Consider the following 21,303-nt stretch of genomic DNA (forward strand, 5'->3'; position numbering starts at 1 on the left):
AGTTTCAATTTCCTTGGAAATATATTCTTTGTGTTCATTGAGTTGTTTTCTGAGTTCCCTAAATTGCCTTTCTGTGTTTTCTTGTATATCTCGGAGGATTTTTAGGATTTCTATCTTGAATTCTCTGTCATTTAGCTCCAAGGTTTCCAATATCTTAAATTTTTTCTCCATAGATTTTTCCTCATCTAGCTGTGTTACCTCTCTTTCTTTTGTATCCATGATATTCGATTTTCTCTTCCTTAATGGCATCTGAGGGTGGTTTTGTTGATAGTATTAATGAGATTTAATAAAGAAAAAAAGTTAAAAAAATAAAAAATTGAAAAGAGTTGGGTTTTTTTTTAAAAAAATTAATAATGAAATAGAGAAAAATAAAATAAAATAAAAATTTTAAAAAAAGGAAATTATTCCTCTTCTCCTTTTTTCCTCTCCTCTCCTCTCCCCTCTTTCTTGAGAAAATCTTTTGGTGAACTGTGAATTATAACAAACAATGCCTGTAATGGAGGGCCTGAATTGGGGAAAAGTAATAAAGGGGCAAAAAAAAAAAAAAGAAAGAAAAAAGGGGGTATGGACCCACAAAAAGCAAATAAGGAAAAAATTTGGGTCAAGAATAAAATGATTTGCTTTTAGGTGTTGGTTGACTAAGAGTTATGATGAGAGGAATAAGAGGGAAACAGAAAAATGGGGGGACAAATTAAAAAATTACTATTGTATTTAGTGGAACAAGAACTAGATAAAATGGAGAGCCAGGGATGGGAGCACTGCTAGTGAGTTAAAAAGGTGAAGTAAATACCCCCCAAAATGCCACAAACATAAGTTTGAGTCCCAGATAAGATAATTTGTTTGTTATTGAGGTTTGAATGAGAGAAGATGTAAAGGAGAAAGGAAGAAACTAATATAGAGAGAGAAAAGAAAGAGAGAGAGAGAAAAAAAGAGGGAACCACTAAAAGAAGAAAAAAGAAAAAAGAGGAGAGAGAAAGAGAGAGAGAGAGTTAAGGGTTTTGGAGTGCAACCCTCATAGAGAGAAAGGAAGAGGAAAGAAAAGATAATGGGAGATGTAACACTTATGGGTAGTGTAGTTCAAGGAGAGGAGAGAGTAAGACCAGCAGAGAGTTAAACGACCAAATTGGAGGAGGAAAAGAAAAAATCAAGAATGAAGATAAGAGAAACAAATGAACAAATATAATAAAATGGGATAGGTTATAAAGTCTGCGGATTATTCTTGATTTTGAGAGGTTATCTTCTTGCTTTTTCTTTTCTCTCCTTCTTCCTGGTCGGTGACTCTGTACCCCGGGTTCTGCCCCTTTGGCACGCTCAGGTAGAGGTTTGCAGTTGATAAGTCTCTATGGCGATGTCATGTATTGGGCCTCAGTCTCATTGGCAGTCGAGGCTCATTAGCATTTATAGGGTCTGACAGTGAGAGAGTCCGTGTTCCTGGAGCCTTTCTCCTAGTCTTTCCTTCCTCAATTAGTAGCCTGATAATCCAGCTATGGGGTTGCTGCTGCCTCTGCCTCTGCCTGGATAGTAAGAGGCTCAAAGAGCTGGCAACTCCCCACTCTATTTCCACTCAGCACAGGGCTCTGGGTTAGGCTCATTCAGTCAGAGCTGCTAGCATAATCAGGCGGGGCTTCCACCCATTCAAAGACCTCTGGCTCTGCCACTCTGTCCAGTAACACAGGTGGGCGCCCACTCCCAGGGCGCTTGGAGGAAAGTCCCGCTCACTATCTGCACATGCAGATCAGGATATCAGACCTGCAGTCTCACGCTCTGAGTGAAACCCCCAACCGCATGGAAAAGTTGCAGCGTTGGAATTGGCTCTCGCTCCGTCCCTGTACGTGGCTTTTGTAAGGTGCTGGGGCGGCCTGAGATTCCGCTTTGGCCCACACAAAGGCCCCTGACTTTGCCCCTCTGTGTGATAACACGGGCGCGCACTGCCGAGGCACTCAGAGGAATCTTTCGCTCACTATTTGCGTGCGCAGAACAGGATATCAGGCTGGCCGCGTTTCCCTCTGAGTGAAACCCCCACCAGCATGGAAAAGTTCCACCGTTGGAATTAGTTCTCGCTCCCTCCCATGCGCGGCTTTCCCAGGGCGCTGGGGCTGCCCAGAGATTCCGCTTTCGGCCCACACAAAGGCCTCTGACTCTGCCTCTCTGTGGGGTAACACGGGCGCACCCTCCCGGGGCTTTGGAAGGAATCTCTTGCCCACTATCTGTGTGCGCCGACCAGGGGATCGGGGAAAATGGCTGCCCCGCTTGTCTTTCTTTGTCTGGGTTTGGCATGAGTATTAGCTTGTATTGCCCGGGTTGCCACAGGAACAGTTTTTCCTCGGCTTGGATCTCCGTGCCACAGCCTGGTTCGGCTGTTTGTGCCGCAGCCTGGATCTATTCACCCCCTTTGCCCACCTCAGTTTCTATATTCTCAGTTTCCAGTGAAAGCCGCCCTGTTTAGGTTAGTGAGGAAGGCGGAGCATTTCTTACTCCCTATTTCCTTCGGGGTTTGCTTATATATTTAGCCAATTTTTCGCTCGACCATACCTTTGGGTGTATTGTGAAACATGTGGAGGCTCCAAGGATAGGTTTTTCTGTTTCTGGTTGAAGATCTTGTTGAGTTTTGGGGGAGATTTATTGGTATCGCTTCCTACCCCGCCATTACTCTGACATCATCTGAATTTTTTTCCGTTTCTAAAAAACACCATCATTATTGATAGAGCTTGCATTGAATCTGTAGATTACTTTGGCAATTATCAACATCTAAAGTTTTCCAATTCCTGCACATGAAATGCCTTTTCATTTATTTGTAATTGGTTACTTTTGTCAGACCAGTTTTAGTGAAGAGGTGAGGCAATTGACTAATTTTAGTAAACTAAATTATGAATGGTATATAACTGTGGAGTATTCTTTGAACAAATCAAATTGGGAAAAGGTCAGAATAATAGATCATCTAGGAAAAAAAATCAAACATAGAAAATAGGATGCATCATTTATTTGATGAAATTAAGACACTAGCAAAGAAGAAAAAGTTGAGTGTAAGAGAGAATGAGAGAAGAAATAATATCTGGAGGACATAAAATTAGAAAGGGCATTTACCTTCTTATAAATAGAGCTAAAATTGAAACAGTGGAGTAAAAACTCAGAGAAGTTTAATGATAGAAAGAAAATAGAGAAGACTTTTGCTCAATAGCCTATCTTTAGAGAGGCAGGTCGTCTGCTGTGTCGGACAGTGAAAGGAGCTGGTTGTGAGACAAAATGAATGAGGAAAGGTGTGAAGTGGTTACAGGAAATGTGAGCTGTGATGGCCACATAAAAAGCAAACAGAGTGGTTGGGAAGGATTGAGGATCCAGCAGAGATTTGTCATAGTCAGCCAGGAGGTTTGAACAATTTTGTCTGACAGGATTCAAATACTTAAAGAAGGCCTAGAAGTTTAAAGAATAAAAGACTGGAGAGTTGAGGGTGCTGGTGAGTGAGTTTTTTATTTGGCTGGGTAAGAGGTTAATGTATGGAAAGGAAAGAAGTAAATTACAGAGGAAGATGCTTGTTTTGAAGAAAAAAAACCTAAGTCAAAAGATTGACAGTGCCAAATGTTCTCTACAACCAAAGAAACTGACTTACAATGAGCAATTGTGAAGCAAGAAGAAACACTATGTCATTAAGCATTGAACATGATGTCAGAAGACTTGGAGGTTCAGGTCTGCTCTATCATTAATTTACTGTGTGTCCTAGGGTGAATTGCTTAATTTCTGGAGATCTGAAGTCTTGCAATTAAGTAATTTCCAAGCTCCCTCCAGTCTTTAATTATTTGCCTAACCTCCATGGAGTTTTTTTCTGCCATCACCATCCAGTGGCCCTGTTGTAGCTGTTTTATATTTCTTTGGACCTAGGATAAATTGCCATGCCAACAAGTCACACATGGGCTGACAGTCATAAAAAAAGGTTACAGAGGAAAACGTGTCAATATTTCTAATTCCTGCCTCACTTGAAAGGTCAATGCAATTCATTCCACTACACCATGGCTCAATTTTGAGGGAGAGAACATACCTGGAATTGCATTGCTACCAGTCAATAAGCACCAAACTCCATTTATTAGACACTATTCCAACAAAAATACCATAATTCCACTTGAAAAATAAAATTTTTGAAATTTGTTTAGTGACTTTTTTCTCCCATTCAAGGTGAAGGTAGTCTTAATACCATCAGTGTAGCTGTTCAAATTAATTCTTCATAATTTTAATAATCAAACATTATATACATACATAAATACACATACTATATGGTAAGCACTATACTGAATCCTGAGTAAAAATTAGTGAATTTTATATATGAGCTGAGAGAGGTAAAATAATTTGTCTAGTGCCATATAACTAGTAAGTTACTGAGCCAGGATTTGAATAAGAATTTGAATTCATGTTTATAAGATTTTATTTTGAACTCTTAAGCATAAGAATTTATTTTTATGACCACTACAATAAGCTTCTTCCACTTCTTCAAAGAACTTAGTTTCAAGTTAAATTAATCAACATGGAAGCAAATATGGAGAGAAATATGATAAATGCCGTCATAGAAGAGTGCAGAAAGTACATAAAAGAAAGCTTTTTAACTCTCTCATCTTGAAGGGGTCAAGAATGGCTCTGCAATGAAACCAACATTGCATCTTTCCTCAAATATGATTATTGGTTGTTCAGGCCAACAAGTAAAAAAAGATAATTCCAAATAAGGGAAAAAAGGTACAGAAATAATGAAAACTAACAAAGCACATTCAAGAAAATCAGAGCCTGTATTCAGTATCCAAAGTGCAGTCTCTGATAAAATTTGTATCATTCTTCCAGGAAATAGGAAAAAGTGACCATGTAGGTGGTTTTTCATATTTAACCTATATAAAATGCCATATATATATATGATATACATATCATCTTAGTATATTAGTTCTCCCTCACTTGTTTGGCTTTGAAAATGAACTTTTAAAAAATGAACTGATGGCCTGACCTGTGGTGGCACAGTGGATAAAGTGTCGACCTGAAAATGCTGAGGTCACCGGTTCGAAGCCCTGGGCTTACCTGGTCAAGGCACATATGGGAGTTGATGCTTCCAGCTCCTCCCGCCTGTCTCTCTCTCCTCTCTCTCTCTCTCTCTGTCTCTCTCTCTCCCTCTCTCTCTCCTCTCTAAAATGAATAAATAAAATAATAATAATAATAATAAAAAGTTTAAAAAATGAACTGATGGTAATAATAGGTTTGAGTCTTTCCTAACCTTGCCCCCTTTTTTCCTTCCTTTCTTCTCCTAGTGTCTGTACTTGGACAGGAACACTATATTGAACAGTCTTAACTAAGAGACACAATTAAAATCTATTGTGCTTTTTAAAGTGCCCAACCATTATGAACTGGCATAGGAAAGAAGGAAATTTAATATTATCAATTAACAATATGTCCATCCCTTCCAATAAAAAAAAATCAACCCAGTTCTTTGGCTTTAGTTAATTCCTGCTTAAGGCTATCTAATTTCAGGTAAATATTTCAGCAAATCTATTATTTTATTTTATTTTTGTGACAGAGACAGAGAGAGGGACAGACAGACAGAAAGGGAGAGAGATGAAAAGCATCAATTCTTTGTTGCAACTCCTTAGTTGTTCATTGATTGCTTTCTCATATGTGCCTTGACCGGGGGGCTCCAGCAGAGCAAGTGACCCCTTGCTCAAGCCAGCGACCTTGGGCTTCAAGCTAGTGACCTTTGGGCTCAAGCCAGCGACCATGGGGCCATGTCTATGATCCTATGCTCAAGCCAATGACCCCGCGCTCAAGCTGAATGAGCCTGTGCTCAAGTCGTCAACTTCCAGGCTTCAAACTTGAGTCTTCTGTGTCCCAGTCCAATGCTCTATCAACTGTGCCACCGCCTAGTCAGGCTATTTCACCAAATCTAGATGTTTTTGTTTGTCACTGATTCACAGTCCCACTTTCAAGAGCTTGGGCTGAGGTTTCACAGATCTAGAATGGGAATCATGCCAAAGGAAGGAAATCCTAGTTCACCTTCCTTCTTCCCCTCTCTCTCCCTGTTCCTTTAACTTTTTCTCACTACAAAATTGATGAATATGTGTGTGTAAGTAAGGGAGGGAGAGATGGAGAAGGGATTTGTATCTGCTTCTACCTGGATAGAAAGCTCTGCTCCTAGATCACTGTGACTTCTTTTCTGGCTGTGGATACTTGTGACTATCCACAGGCTGGTCTTTGCATTGGCAACGGCCTAAATGAGTTGTACTATATGTTTGTCTTTCAATGCCAAAGTAGTCTAAAAGATTCTACCATTGGTGATACTAGTTACACTTCTTTCTTCTTATTATGTATCTCTCTCAAACACCAGTCCTTGGCTTTCTGAGTCTCCAAATGGCCAACCAGAAACTGCAGTTTCTTCCAAACCTGGTGTAAACCACAAGAAAGCCCAGGAATTTTGGCCCTGACTGCCTTGGAAATCAGTATTGGAGTTCTCCCAACAGGGCTACATAACCCTGCTCTTTCTCTAAGGTTCATTCACCACACGTAGTCCAGTGGTTCTGAGCCCTGCAGCATATCCTGTAGTTCAGAAAACATCCAATCCCCAGCTAGGAAATGGAATACCATTCTTTTTGATGCAATCACAGATAAAGTGACTCTCTAAGTTACCTGAGATGGGGAAAAGAAAAAATGAGGTCCTGCTCCCCAATCTGATATGCCAAGAATTTTTTAGCCTCTTTTTAAATATTTCTGGAAGCAAATATTACTTAGCTAGTCCTTGCAATTTGATGCAAAATATGAATATCTAACATCAGGAATCAAGCTCCCACTGAATTTGGTCATTTGAAATTTATCTTCTTTGCTTCTGCCTTTGGGTCCTTTCACAGTAATCCCTACCCTCATCTGTAACCCCGGGGAACCAGAAAGGGGTCTCGGTAATGCTTTACATCAGTGGTCCCCAACCCCAGGCTGCGGACCAGTCCGTGGGCCTTTTGGTACCGGTCCGCAGGGAAAGAATAAATAGCTTATATTATTTCCGTTTTATTTATATAATATTTAAGTCTGAACGATTTTTTATTTTTAAAAAATGACCAGATTCCCTCTGTTACATCTGTCTAAGACTCACTCTTGACGCTTGTCTCAGTCATGTGATACGTTTATCCGTCCCACCCTAAAGGCTGGTCCATGAAAATATTTTCTGACATTAAACCGGTCCGTGGCCCAAAAAAGGTTGGGGACCACTGCTTTACATCACTGTATAATATTTGCTGAAATAAAAACTTGACGGCCATATTTGTCAGAACCCTTTTAGTTCTTACAAAATTCTACATATAGTAGTTTAAACAACAACAGAAAAAATGATTTATTAGCTCCTCTAACGAGGATACCCAATTTATTTGGCTTCAGACATAACTAGATTCAGAGCTACTAACTATATACCATAACCATTCTGTTTCTTTGTTGTTGTTTTTTATCTTCCTATTGATTATAACTTTAGCTATGCCCTTATACTTCACAAAGGTAGCTACTCCTATCAAGAAAAATAACCACTTTCACATAGTGCTAGCAAAGTTTCTTGGAAGGGGTCTCATTAGCTTTGTCTAGGTTATAGCTAACTCTGTTTTAGGCAACAGGGAATCAGTCAATAGTATTAGAGGAGCAATAAAATCACATCTGAGTTAAAATTTCACACTACTGCCTTCCACAGTTTCACGTACTCATCCCTTTTTGTTCTTTAATTAAAGTGGACTTTTGACACTGTTCATAGAAACCTGCTTCTCTCTGGTAACTAATTAGGCTAACCTCCACTGAACCCCTACCCATCATGTTTGTGCAAAGAGCTTCTGAAGAGTTATCATTGCACCTGTACACAGGATGAGGTATCCATGGAAACCTTAAACTTCTAATGACGGGTGGTTGGCAGGTTCAGGCACCCAGAGAGCAATTTATTGCTAGGCTGCCTGGAGACCAGCACTTGGACCTGCCACTCTGATTTAGATGATTTTGTTAATGGTAGCTCCCCACCAAAATGTATCTTGGGCTGGTCCCAGTATCATTCTTTGATAAACTCATTCAGAAAGGTAACTGTTTCTCCATTAAAGACAAGTCAAGGCCATGGGATAATCACCATATTACTTACCATAATATGAATGTACATACATACATGTTATACTATCTCATATACATATAAACTACATATAAAATACATGTGCCTAAACATTTAAGTGTATAGACAGATACATAAAAAATAGTCTTCTCCTTTAGGCCGGGACTAGGTCTCACTGCTGTGAACACACTTTGTTCGTTCAGCCTCCCTGCTCCCCCTGGACCCCGTGTTCCGTTTCTGTCCTCTCGGCTTGTGAGGGCTGACCTTCGCAGCGAGCTGTCTGTCTTAAATATGGCAGGTCCTCTATCAGTTCCTCCCTGGGCTGTCGGGAGTTCCTTTTAATCTCACTTGTAATTTTCCAGGGGAGGTTTACAAAGGCCAAAACCAGAATTTTAATATTGTAAAATACCCGCAGAGACAGTAAATATTTCCTTTTTCATGAGGACAAGTTATATGTCAACTGGTCTCAGAGAAAATACAGACATTTTCCAAGTTAAACTTAATTCTATTTAAATTGTCCCTGAATTGGGATATCTGCCTTACTCCCGTGAAGGGACTCCCTTTACATGCAGTCATAGCTTAGGTGCAGGCATGCTGTTCTTGTTACACAATGCCTGATTCCCGAAAAAACTTTTTCTTCTAACACAAGCAAAATATTCATCCCACTAATTTGCAGATGCAGTGATTGTGCATTTTAAAATTAGATCTAGAAACTAATGGCAAAATCAATGGATTTTCCAAGCCCCCACTGAGAGAAAAAAATATAGGCCAGGGACACTTATTGATGAAGAATACACTGAGTGCTCCTAAATATTAAGGCAATAATGACTTCTCAAGATAGCTAAAAATGGAATCTCGAATTTCTCAGGTCATCTAGCAAGTAAACACTATAAACTAAAGAACACTGCAACACAAATTAGTATGGTAAGCGAGTTTCGGTTTTAATTATTTATGCTAATACTTCATAGCTTTCTAAGAGATGGCACATACTTAGGGAAATAGGAGAGGTTAGTAGAAAGTCTTCCCACAGCAGTCTCTTATTTAGGTCTGCAGAGGAGGGGACAACATCAGTGATGCTGTGACTTTATTTGTGAATACAACTGATTCAACAAATATTTATCAAATCCTTGCTATGGATAAATTCTGAGGATAAAAAATGAAGTGCTGTTTATGAGGAAAAACAGGGCATCTAGCCCATAAGGTACCAGGAACTGTGCAGAGGGTGGGGTAAAGATAATGCTTCACTTCAAAGACAGTGGAGGTAACCTTTTAAGGGATGTGATGCATTCCTAGCAAATGTATCGAGGCATAAGGAATGACACATTCATAAAAGTGGGAGTAGTTTTGAATGGCTGGCATGTAGAGTACAGAAGGTGTGGGGTTGTTGGCAACTGGGTGAATTTCCATTGTTCATTACACTTCTGGAAATAGGCATGAAAAAAATAATATAGGGGGACAGAGATGGATAGAGAAAGGCAACAAATTACAGTAAGTTTGAGAAATTACTGAAAACTGGGGGAAGAAATAATTTGAGATATCATCTGGTCCTCTCCCTTAATTTTTAGATAAGGACAGTGGTGTCCAAATTAGTATGGTCATCATGTTGTCTTGAAGGAAATGAACTTGGCTTATGGTTTTAAAAAATGAAACCCATGTATAAAAGTCATTTCTAAGTTCTTGCTGGTTTCCTCTGTAATAATGAGACAGCACTCAAACCCCAGGTGTGCAGGCTTTATTAGAGGAGAAAGACCTGCTGGGGCACTGCTCCAGGAGAAGTGCACTGAAACAGACTCTGAGGCAAACATTTATTAAGGTGGGGAGAGCTTTGAGCAAGTGTGCGTTGAGTCAGCAATTCTGGTGTGCTCCCTTCTGCAGTCCTACGATTTCGGCTTCCTGGAACGCTTCTCCTCGGGGTGGCTGACCAGCTTCCTAGAACTTTTCTGTTTCAGGGGCGATAGTCCAGCAAGGGTGGGGTCAGACAGCCAAGCAGAACAGCAGAAGGGCAGTTTGAAAGTTTTGGTAAATTCATGTATCTATCATCCTCTTCCACACAAAAAGCAGATGCATGATGGTACTCATCCTGGTGACAGTCATCTAGACTACTCTAGTATAGTAAGTATGTATCAAGGCTCTACCGTATGCAAATACAGTGTGTTGTTTAATTTAAGATAAACAAAAACAATGCAACTACCCATAAGGAGTTACATGTGAGGCAAAATGGACTTGGACTAAATCATTGGAGAAAGCTATTTTGTAGGAAGCAGACAGTGCTTGTAATATTTCCAAGGATACATTTCAGCCTTCCATATTTTTGTTTGTGTATTTAGCAAAAAAATTAAAATGCAGTTGCCTACCTATGTGCCTTTATCCTAGCAGAGGGAATAATAAACACAGTTAAAAAACCTTTAATGTCTGCTGTGGACATGCCCCTCCTTTGAAGTTAGAAAAGTAATGATCTCACAACCAAAGTTTCATTGTTGTTACAGCTATTTATCTGTTTTAGAGATACTTTTTTTGTCACACATTTTCTATAAAAACAAAACAAAATGGAGCCATCTACTCATATTTCTTCTCTATGAGTCATTTTTTTAGTTTAAGATTCTGTAGGAGGAAGGCTGTCTTCTGAAAATAAGACAGCACTATCTTCTGAATACAATCACTAGGAAAGGCATCAGTGAAAGGCATCATCTGTGTTTTCCAATTTTAAGTGAATTGTCATATGGAAGGAAAAAGGGAGATTATTTTGACTGTGTCTTCTAAGGCCAGCATACAAAAAATAAATAGAAATCTAGGGAGAACATTTTTCTTCTTAATATTATTGACTTTTATCCAGTGAGAGCTATACATTACAGCCTTGAATTCTCTTATATGTGAATAAAGTCATTACTGGAAAGGTCCATAAAAAGTTCGGTATGTCCCCTCTCACAGGAATGGTTTAGAGGCTATAATGTCCGATATCATCAAAATCTATCATTTCATGGCTTACCTCTCTACCCAGCATGGCTCGTACTTAGACAAATTGTAATTCAGAATTTTGCTGAATTAGATGCCAACTGTGAATTACAGTAATCACAAGAGCAAATTTAGGTTGCTTTGATAGTTACGTATTATGAGAGGGAAATAAACTTGAATCCCTAAGGCAAACTTTGTATTAATTGAGAGGAGGGGAGAAGTTTATAAACTTAGTTGTCATTTAGCTTTAGGAAATAACAGAGGTCAGGTTTTCAAGCCAATTTGATTATTATTCTAGGTTAAGGAGACCCACAGGTGATAGGAACACTGTGTGCCTATGAAACATACCCTGGGTGTGGAGTAAGAAAAGTATTAGTTCTAATAAAAAACTGAGTGATCAAAAATCATCTCCAGTCACAGGGGTCACAAATGCTTCATGAAGTAGAGTCAAAACATTTCAGAAAAGCCTAAGGAGTTAGTAGAATGTTGAAGATATAAAGAAGAACAAAATGAAAAGGTAAAGAAAGGAGATCAGATAATAGAGAGTTTTAAGGCTTCTGGTCAAATGGCAGAGTTGAACGCTGTGCTCACCTCCTCCTATGACCACATCATCAAAATTACATCTAAAGTATAGAACTGCTGTCCCTGAGATCCACCTGAACGGAAGTCCGATAACCAAGGATATAAAGAAGTCATGATGAGACTGGTTGTAGAGTTGTGGAATAGGCTGTAGGTTGGTCCTAGACCCACAGTGTGATGATTAAGAATTGGGAAGGGATACCCCCTAAGGACTGCTCCACTTGGGGCACCAGTGCAAGGGGAATCCCTCTAACATCTGGCTATGAAAACAAGCTGGAACTCATGGACATAGATAAAAGTGAAGTGGTTATCAGGGAGAAGGGGGTGTGGAGGAGGAGGTTGGGTGAAGGTTGTAAAGAGGGACAAATATAAGGTGATGGAAAATGATCTGACTTTGGGTGATGGGTATGCAATATAATCAATAGTTCAAATGCTATAGAAGAAATGTTTACCTGAAACCTATGTATCTTTATTGATCAATGTCACCATGTTAAAGTTAATTTTCTAAATAAAATTTAACAATTAAAAAAAGAAAAGATATATCTCTTATTAACCCTATTTTAGAGGCAGACATTAAGTATTAGAAAGGCTAAGTACCTTAGTTAAGGTCACTCAACTAGTAAGTAGCCCAGATAGGATTAGAACTCAGACCATTTGATTTCAGAAACCATCCTCTTAACTAGGACGCCTCTCTCCCTTGCAGGGGTGTATTTTGACTGAGGAGGCTCTGTTCTTGGCTGCTTCCAGGGAGGATGGAGCACAGATCATGTCAGGGAGCTGACAAGGCATTGCATGATGGTGTTATTTGCCACGTGCTGACATGACCGGAATCTAGAAAAGAAAACAGGTGTTGCCGACTCAGAGACATGGTCTCAGGCTGCTGCTAAAAGACTTGTCAAGATTACCTGCCTGGCGCTGGCATGCTGTGTGCCCAGCCATGGCAGCAGGTCATGTTGTCCTCCTGGGGAGGGAGCGGGCAACAGGGCTTGGGAAACAAATGGAAGGAGTTTCTAAGGCCACAGAGGGGCTTCCTGTAGCAGTCAGAAGCTGTCATCTGTGCAGCCACTTGAATCTACACATCCTATTTTTCAAATCCAAAGGGTTGTGAACTTGCATACATACATTCTATGATACAAGAAATCTAAAGGATATGAATTTAAACAATATAAGTTTGAATTTAATAAAGTGGAAGCCCCAAATCCAGGTGGCCACAGTCCTGTACGCCTCTCTAAATAGGAGTAAATAGCAGCTGCCCCTCGTTGCTACACCCCTGCAAGCCAACTGTCTGAGGACGTTTCTTCTCAAAATCTTGACTTCCAGTGTGCTCCTGTCCAAAACTCACTTGTCCCAAGCTCCATCTCTTCAGCCCCGGAGTCTCTGTGTGCTAGATGAAGGGGCATAGCAGGGGTAAAAAGAGAAGTCCTGGATTTCCTTGCCAACTAAAACATTAAAGAAATATATACTCTCTTGGAAATCCAGGGATTCCCAAGTTGTCTTAGTTTATTTCATTTATATAAGAGGTAATTAGGAGTATGGGATGACTAGGGAGAATTTCAGCTCTGAAAGTTCCCTTCTGTGCAAATATAAGAACCTTTGACAGAAGGGTCATTTTGCAGAGAGAAGTACAGTAAGTAGTGTGTGCCTACAGAAACTAATCATTAACAGATGCTGTGGAAGAGACTCATGTAATGATGTGGTGGCCTGAAGACGACTCGAGAGGCCATTGCAACCCTGAATTCTTTTGCTTTAAGTATATTCGATACTCTTTAATTCTCATAGCCCAACTGATGCCCTTTTGTCTTTCTTACTAAGTACATATCTATTAAATATATTCTGTATGCTAGAAGTATACTGACCATATTACTACTTACTCTAATCAGCGTAAGAACCTTCTAAGGGAGATAGGATTATTCTTCTTATCTTAAAGAGAAGGAAATTGAGGTTTGAGAGGCAGAGTTACTTATCCAGAGTAAGTAACTGATAGCTAGTACTAGTATCTGTAGGAATAATAGCACTAGTTTTTGAGCACTTACTGTGTGCTACCCACTATGTTAGTGGTGATGGAGAGTCACAGAAATAACATAACTGGAGAGCTTGTAATTGCCTTTATGTTATGGAAATGCTCCTCTGGCTATATAGCATTAAGGGGTAGATTTGAGGAAGTCAAATCTGAAAGTGTGAAAATTATTTCGGGGATAAGTAAACAAGACCCAGAAGTAAGGCAAAAGCTATGCAAAGGGAGAGAATGGCAGCATACAAAATATTAAAAGGACAGAGATAAATGACTGAATTAGTAATTTGATTTAGGGATGTGGGAGCTAGAGGCATCTAAAAGGACTGCAAAGGTTCTCACCTGGCTTACTGAGAGTATTTGGTGCCATTAGCCAGGATGGAATATTTTGGGAGGAAAAATAATCTGATCATATGAATTCTGAAGTGCTTATGAAATATTCCAGAGGAACTCCCCTGCAGAGAGTTATATATGTAATTCTGGAGTTAAACTGAGAGTTCAGGTCTGAGGACATCAATATGTCATTCATGAATGAGCACAATAATGATGACTAAAGTTATGGATCTGAATAAGAATATGTGAGGAGAAATGCCAAATGAGAATAGAAAAAAACATCAGGGACATGTACCTAATTATGAGGAGTGAATGAATAGTAGGGTTTTCAGGACAGCGGTCAGAACATTCTTAAAGAGTAATCGGAGGTTAGAGAATGAAGGAAGAAGATAGTCCCCAAGTCAAAGGAGAAGAGTTTAAAGAAGGGAGTGGTCAACTTGTCAAATGTTAGACAGTGAAAGATTATTGGAAGCATCAGTTGGGTTTGTCAGCAAGGGTGATATTCATACATGAAAGCCATTTTAGGAGAATGAGTCAGAAGGAGACAGAACCAAGATTTTTAATGTAGATGTATAAATCAGAAGTGATTAAGAGAAATTGGCATATAAATCTATGATTTTTTTTTTGGCAACTATGTATCCTTTTCTAATCACTTTCTTGCCTCGGCCCCATTCTTCTTCTTTTTAACCATGTACAAATTACTTGGCTGAATAATCTACATTTGATGGTGAATGAAAGAAGAGATATAAGAAACTAAGTAGAACTGGAGTCTTAAAATAGGTGACTTACATATTTTTTTTCTGAGAAAAAGGGGGAGTTTAGAGAAGAAGGCTAAAAATATGGGATGTAAGGGGTAGAACAAATGGTGCAAGGTTGAAGTAGCTAGCAAGGAGAGCTTAGAGATGAGATAGAGGCATTAGACTTGAGAGACTCAGTAACATTACTTCATCAGAGACTGAGAGAGTAAGATAAGATATATAATGAGACAGGTGAGCTTCCAGGTGCTAATCCCAGATGTTAAAGTCATCCTTTTTGGTTGCTTTGATTTCCTCACTGAGGTGAAGGAAGAGGACAAGAGCATCTGCTGAAAATGAGGATAGACCGGAGAATAGAAGATTCTGAAGCACTAAATGAGGAATAGAAAAGAATAAAAAGAATACTGGCTAATAATAAGTAAAATGATTGCCAAGGGCATTGATGGCTCTGCTAAAGTTGAAAACTAAATTTACAGTAGTGCCAACAAGCACAGGCTTATACATTTTTTCAGAAAACTACCCAGCTCCCGGTGTGTAGGGCCAGAACATAAGGAACACTGGTTCATTTTGCCTTCTGTAGATCTCAGGATGAAAACTGATATCAAATTTACTTTTATCAGGCTCTTCCCTCTTTTCATGTCATACCATTTCCAAATATAAACCAAAAGGCTACAACAGGCTGACCATGAGCTTGAGGAACCCGGATATCTCTGGCTTTCGTTTAGACCTCACCAGAGTTATCTGCCACTGTGGTCCTTAGACTCCATTCAAGAAAGCATCATGGCCCAGGCTTCTTATCTCTTCTGCTTAGAGTTTCTGCAGTGTGCATGTTTTATTCAGCAAGTATATGTAATAGGGCATTTGTGACACTAGAAATGAATTTTAATGTAAAGGACTTAAAACATTTAGCAATTCCAGTGAGATTCTAGTTTCTGGCTCTCTAGTTAATGGAGAGTTTTTGCTGTAGTAATTGGATGGTTCTCCCTTGGTCACCTTTCTATATTTAATTCACCCACACATTCGAAGAAGAGAGGAAAAGATATTTATTGAGCACGGCTCATGTGCAGAATACTGAGGTGTTACTGGGGATGCAAAGTTCTTAGCCCTCATGGTCTTATATTCTACAGGGAACCAGACATTATACAGTTATAAAATGTATTAGTTAATTATAATTGTTATACATGTTAAAAGTATGATACATAAGTCCCTTCTGTTTTTATCTAATATAGATTTATTAATGTAATAAATTAACCATTGAGATATTTTTTCATGCTTAAGGAGTAAAATTTTTGGCCACTGAAAAAACTTAATTATTCATAATAACTAATTCCCTTAAGGTTCAAGAGAATCATTCATTTAATATACATCAAATACACACATTTATTCATTAGTGCAAATATAAGAGGATACCCTTAGGCATGGGCATACATATATATATACTTATGCATACATATTCCTGCATGTATATTTCAAATACTGCCTTAGTTTATTGATTTATAATTTTAACAAGATATTTTAAAAATAAAGCCCTTAAGAGAAAAATTCAAAGAAGAAGCCAGATACTGCTTTTAGCAAAATATTGAACATTGACCTTCTCCTTTTTTCCCCGTCATAGCAACTACAGGCTGCCATGGCAACCTTTCCCCACAGCATACCACAGCTTCTTGGATGAAAAGCACAAGGCCTTGGAGACTTCAAATGTCTCTTATACAAAGCAGTCTAAACCCTTTACCCTAGAGCCATTACCTTCCTGTGTTTCAGAAGGACTTGGCTGTGCCATTTAATTTATTATGTCTTGCTTTCTCTCTCTATTTAATCAATATCTCTCCAGAACAGCAAGCAAGAAAATATATATATATTTTCTTGCACAGAGTAGGCACTCAAGATACAGTACCCCCCTTTTTCTTTTGATTACTTAATTAATGTATACCAAACAAATTTCCCATGAGTCTAATTCGGCATTTAAATTTACTAATTCTTCTGATTGTGCTCTTCATTCACTCCATCCTCCCTCACACTCTGGTCTAAACCAGATTAAGTATTGATGATTCCACAAAAGCTCCATTATCACTTCCACCCTAGGCCTTTGTCCTTCTAAAGTGTACCCCTTTCTGCTCCTGAAGACCCAAGCCCTCCCACCAACCCACGTAATTCTTCCTTGTCATTCAAGTTTCTGATGAAGGCTCCCTCCCTCAGAAAGCCATGAACCACTAATAAGGGCCTAGACACTACTTATAAATACTGCCAGAGTGCCCTGTCCTGGCCACCATAATGGTAATGATCACAGTGATCTGAACTTTCTTTTAACAAATAGAATGTTTTAAACCCGAAATTGCCAGAAAAATATAATTCTTGCTACCTTGATGATGTAGGCTCTATAATGAAAGTTAATAACTCCATGGGTGAAACATGAAGTGAAATACAGACAGGGAGACATTAAAATACATATATATACCAAATCCCAAAGAGTTTGTTCTATATGCTAAATGCTTTAACAGTGACCAGCAGGCTTAGCCAAAAAAATATTTCGCTCATGAAATTACTCATGGGAGAGCCAGACCCACCTTTCTACCAATCTCTCATCATTCAAGGTTATCAATTATAGCTGAGCATTATCAGAGTTTCCTTTTGTGCTCTTAAGAATTATTTTGACTACTAGACAGTCACCATTACCCTGCATACCTTTACAACAACTTAATTTAAATTTATATTTACTGAGTTCAGATACAAGATAAAAACATGTAAAAAGCAGTGAAGCCCCCGAAGGTAGCAGAGTATTGGGAATGAAACTCTACTTGACCAGCATGCATGTGATGCCCACTAGCAGCTGAGCCTGGAATGGAACAGGATCCGCTTGCCCCAGTAGTCTCATTAACTCCCCTGCAGCTGTGGCTGTGTTCTAATACCTCCTTTGGCAAATGGGAAATGGCATTTCAGGGAGTATGGGGCATATTACACAATGATCTTCCTCGGTGAAGAAGGTCATATATATTAAAAAGATGGTTCCCTTGGGTTATTGAAATTTTCTATTACTTGCATGAAACATTTTTTTCTTTATTCCTTTTTTGTTCTGCCAGTGCTTTCTAGGACCTCCAGGTGGCCCCTTTGATCACAGACTTCCCCTCTTTGCGATTGAGGGCCATGGCTGTATAATGGTATATGCACTGATTGCTCCTTCCCTACCCTAAATAATATTTCTATAACATTTATTTTTTCCCTATGTTTCTGTATTTGTTTAAAATATTCTTTTTAGGTAAATGCAATATAAACTATTCTATGCCATTTGTTTATCAATTAAGAATGATCTTATGTTGAAACACCTCCTATCAGAATAATCAATTACATATACTGCTCACAAAAATTAGGGGATATTTCAAAATGAATATGAAGCGATAAAATATTCCCAAATTTTTGTGAGCAGTGTATATGGAATACTAGCAAAGGGAACTAGACAGAGCCCATGAAAAATAGCAAGAAGGCCTGGAAACAATACTTGATGGAAAAGTCTAGAACATGATGGTTAGTTTACTAAATATGTGTGTGACCTTGAATCATTTGCTTAAGCTTTTGAAAGTCCTCATTTGAGGGGAAAAAAAACCTGACCATAATTACTAAGCATAAAGGCCAGAATCTATAAAAATTACTTTTTCTTACATGTTTGGACTCAGGTTCTTCCATTGAATTTATAGTTTGAATATCATGTCTAACATCAAAGGTAGGGATGGTAAATTTATAGTTTGTCAATACTGGTGTGAGATAGAATTTAATGAAACTTCAAAATTTATTTTTAAAGTATGCTTTCACCTTTTATTTTTAAAGATAAAAATGTTAGGCCTGACCAGGCGGTGGCACAGTGGATAAAGCATCAGACTGGGATGCAGAGGACCCAGGTTCGAGACCCTGAGGTCACCAGCTTGAGCGAGGGCTCATCTGGTTTGAGCAAAGCTCACCAGCTAGGACCCAAGGTCTCTGGCTTGAGCAAGGGGTTACTCGGTCTGCTGTAGTGCACCCCCCCTCCCCCGTCAAGGCACATATAAGAAAGCAATCAATGAACAACTAAAGTGCCACAACGAAAAACTGATGATTGATGCTTCTCATCTCTCTGCGTTCCTGTCTGTCTGTCCCTATCTATCTCTCTCTGAATCTCGCTCTGTCTCTGAAAAAAAAAATGTTAGGTCACTGATCTAATAAAAATATTTGAAGGAAATATAGAAGAGATTAAATATTTTACTGAGTTAAATTTCTATTTAGATTTCATTATAATGAACATGAAAATTACCGAGTTATTAAATTAAATAACATAAAATATTCTGATAATGAATCTAAGAATACACGCAACTACATTCATAATTTGAAATAGAGGGTTTGCAATTCTTACATTACTTACGCAGCAGTAGAGTTCAAAATACTTCAACCTGCTGCAATTAATAAATTAGGCAGTTATGTCATCTGATAGGGGTGGTTCACTCTATACAATTTCAATAAGAATCTTTACATGGAATTTATCTTCCAGTTTTATTTCACGTTAAGATTGACTGTTGCATTGAACTTTTAACTGAATTTTTAATTTGCCAATGATTTATTTGAATTATTTACATTTTTATAATTAGGAAACACTTCATAAATACATGTGTATAGAGAGATTTTTTCAAATGTGTAAAAAATTTTGTTGACTTATTTAAAGACATCACTCAAATCTCTTTTTTTGAGTGGGATTTTTAGCACCCAGCTACAGTGACATAGACTTCATTCTTTTAGTACAATATTTGTGCATCATGTAGGTTTGTAATCATCCTTCTAACTCCTCTAATGGTAATTCAGGTGCCAGGCACTGTGGTAGACACTGAAAGGATTACAAAGGAGTCACAATCTCTGACCTCAGTCCATTTGTCATCTCTAGACAATCCACTGCTATAACACAAACCACAACATGCTAAGCGCCACCAAAAAACCCAAAGATAAGGCTCTGAAGAGCTCGGCTAAAGAAAGACTTGTCATAATGCAGATGTCTTGCTTTTTGTTTTCACCTGAAGACTATTTCACATTTCATGAGAACTTCACCCTGACTTATTCTTAAAGCTCTGTAATTATAATTAATAATGAATAGTTACAGAGCTTTAAGTATGTGCTTAGCACGTTCAATACACCTTGTATTGACAGTCTCTTATAAAACTCTAGCAAAGAGCCTTTGAGGTATTATTATGTTACGTATGAGAAAACGGAGGCCAAAAGTTTAAGAAATTCACCCAAGTTTGCAGAGCTAGAAAGAAGGAGATCTGGGATTGGAAACCAAGCAGTTTTAATCTAAAACCACAATTCTGACCATTTTGCTCTGTTACTTTTTTTTTGAAGACTGGAGAGTTGATTTCCGGTTCCATGTTTAATAAGTTCCAACCAGTTGCTCTTTCAGAGAGTCTGATTTCTCACTTGTCCTTCAGATTCAGAAATTCTAGAAATATTCCCTCAAAATGTATTATGTATTTTATATATATATATACATTTTATGTATATGGTATATATAGTATGTATATATTATATATAAAATATGTATATATTTTTTATTTTTTTTAATGTAACAGGCCCACAACCCTGGTAGAGAACATGCTTTTTGATCATCTCTCCCTTCCTCTCTTTTTAATATCATTTCTTTTCCCCTTAGGTCTCTACAGAAGAAGGCATGGGTCTGGCCCGAGAATATAACTGTGCTTTCTTTGAGACCTCCGCGGCCCTCAGATTCTGCATTGATGACGCCTTCCATGGTTTAGTGAGAGAAATCCGCAAGAAGGAGTCCGGGCCATCCATGACAGAAAAGAAATTGAAGAGAAAAGACAGCCTGTGGAAGAAGTTAAAAGGCTCGCTGAAGAAGAAGAGAGAAAGCATGACATGAGAGTCTTCCTTCTAACTCCCTTTCTCTTTCCTCTCTCTCTCAAGTTTATCAGTTGGACAATTCCAGATGTTGCATTCTGCTTCAGCTCTCTCTCTCTCTCAATATCTTCCTGTAGGTAAAAGCAAGATCTATATAACTGTACCTCTTGCGATGGTTTTGTTTCGCCCTTAACAGTTGGATGAATTTTGTCAATCAGCCGGATATGCTGTTTAGTTTTTATAATATATGACTAAATAAAATTGACATTCCAATTGACTCATTTCCCTTCAAAGAGTCTAGCTTCATTTGGTATGCTGTCTGGTTATAGAGGAAATATTCAGAATCGCAGACAGAATGATAAAAGGCTCAGGGGATGTGCCTCTGCCTGATAAGACTCCGGCTGTTTGCATTTCAGGAATCTCAGTAAATAATGAAGCTCAGGAAGCAAGTCAGAGCAGAAGTCGGCAGCCTGGTGTTTCCTTAAATGCAGGAGTTGTGGTGCTTTCTCGTGAATACTCCACAGATGGCCCTTAGAGGAATTATTCATAATAGAAACTGGTTGTGGGTCACTGAAAGACTGAAGGGAAATATCCCCATAGTTACAGTGCTCCATCCTGTTAGGTTTTGGCAAAATTACCAGTGAAGTCACTGGGCAGAGGCAAAGGGGTGCTGTCTTTGTATCAGGAAGAGATGGTTACTATGTGTTTGGTGGTTTGCATCCTCA

The 21,303-nt window shown here is 38.7% G+C and overlaps 1 protein-coding gene across 1 annotated transcript in view; it reads left to right on the forward strand.

The window, feature by feature from the left end:
- The window catches only part of RIT2 (Ras like without CAAX 2), a 356,472-nt gene extending 335,678 nt beyond the window's left edge, over positions 1 to 20,794 (forward strand). The window contains exon 5 of the mRNA XM_066352836.1: positions 20,373 to 20,794. Within this exon, the coding sequence (XP_066208933.1) occupies positions 20,373 to 20,600 (228 nt within the window). The 3' untranslated portion in view covers positions 20,601 to 20,794. The remainder of the gene's footprint in view (positions 1 to 20,372) is intronic.
- The last annotated feature ends 509 nt before the right edge of the window (positions 20,795 to 21,303 follow it).

The sequence above is a fragment of the Saccopteryx leptura genome, chromosome 11, assembly GCF_036850995.1.
Source record: "Saccopteryx leptura isolate mSacLep1 chromosome 11, mSacLep1_pri_phased_curated, whole genome shotgun sequence".
NCBI lineage: Eukaryota > Metazoa > Chordata > Mammalia > Chiroptera > Emballonuridae > Saccopteryx > Saccopteryx leptura.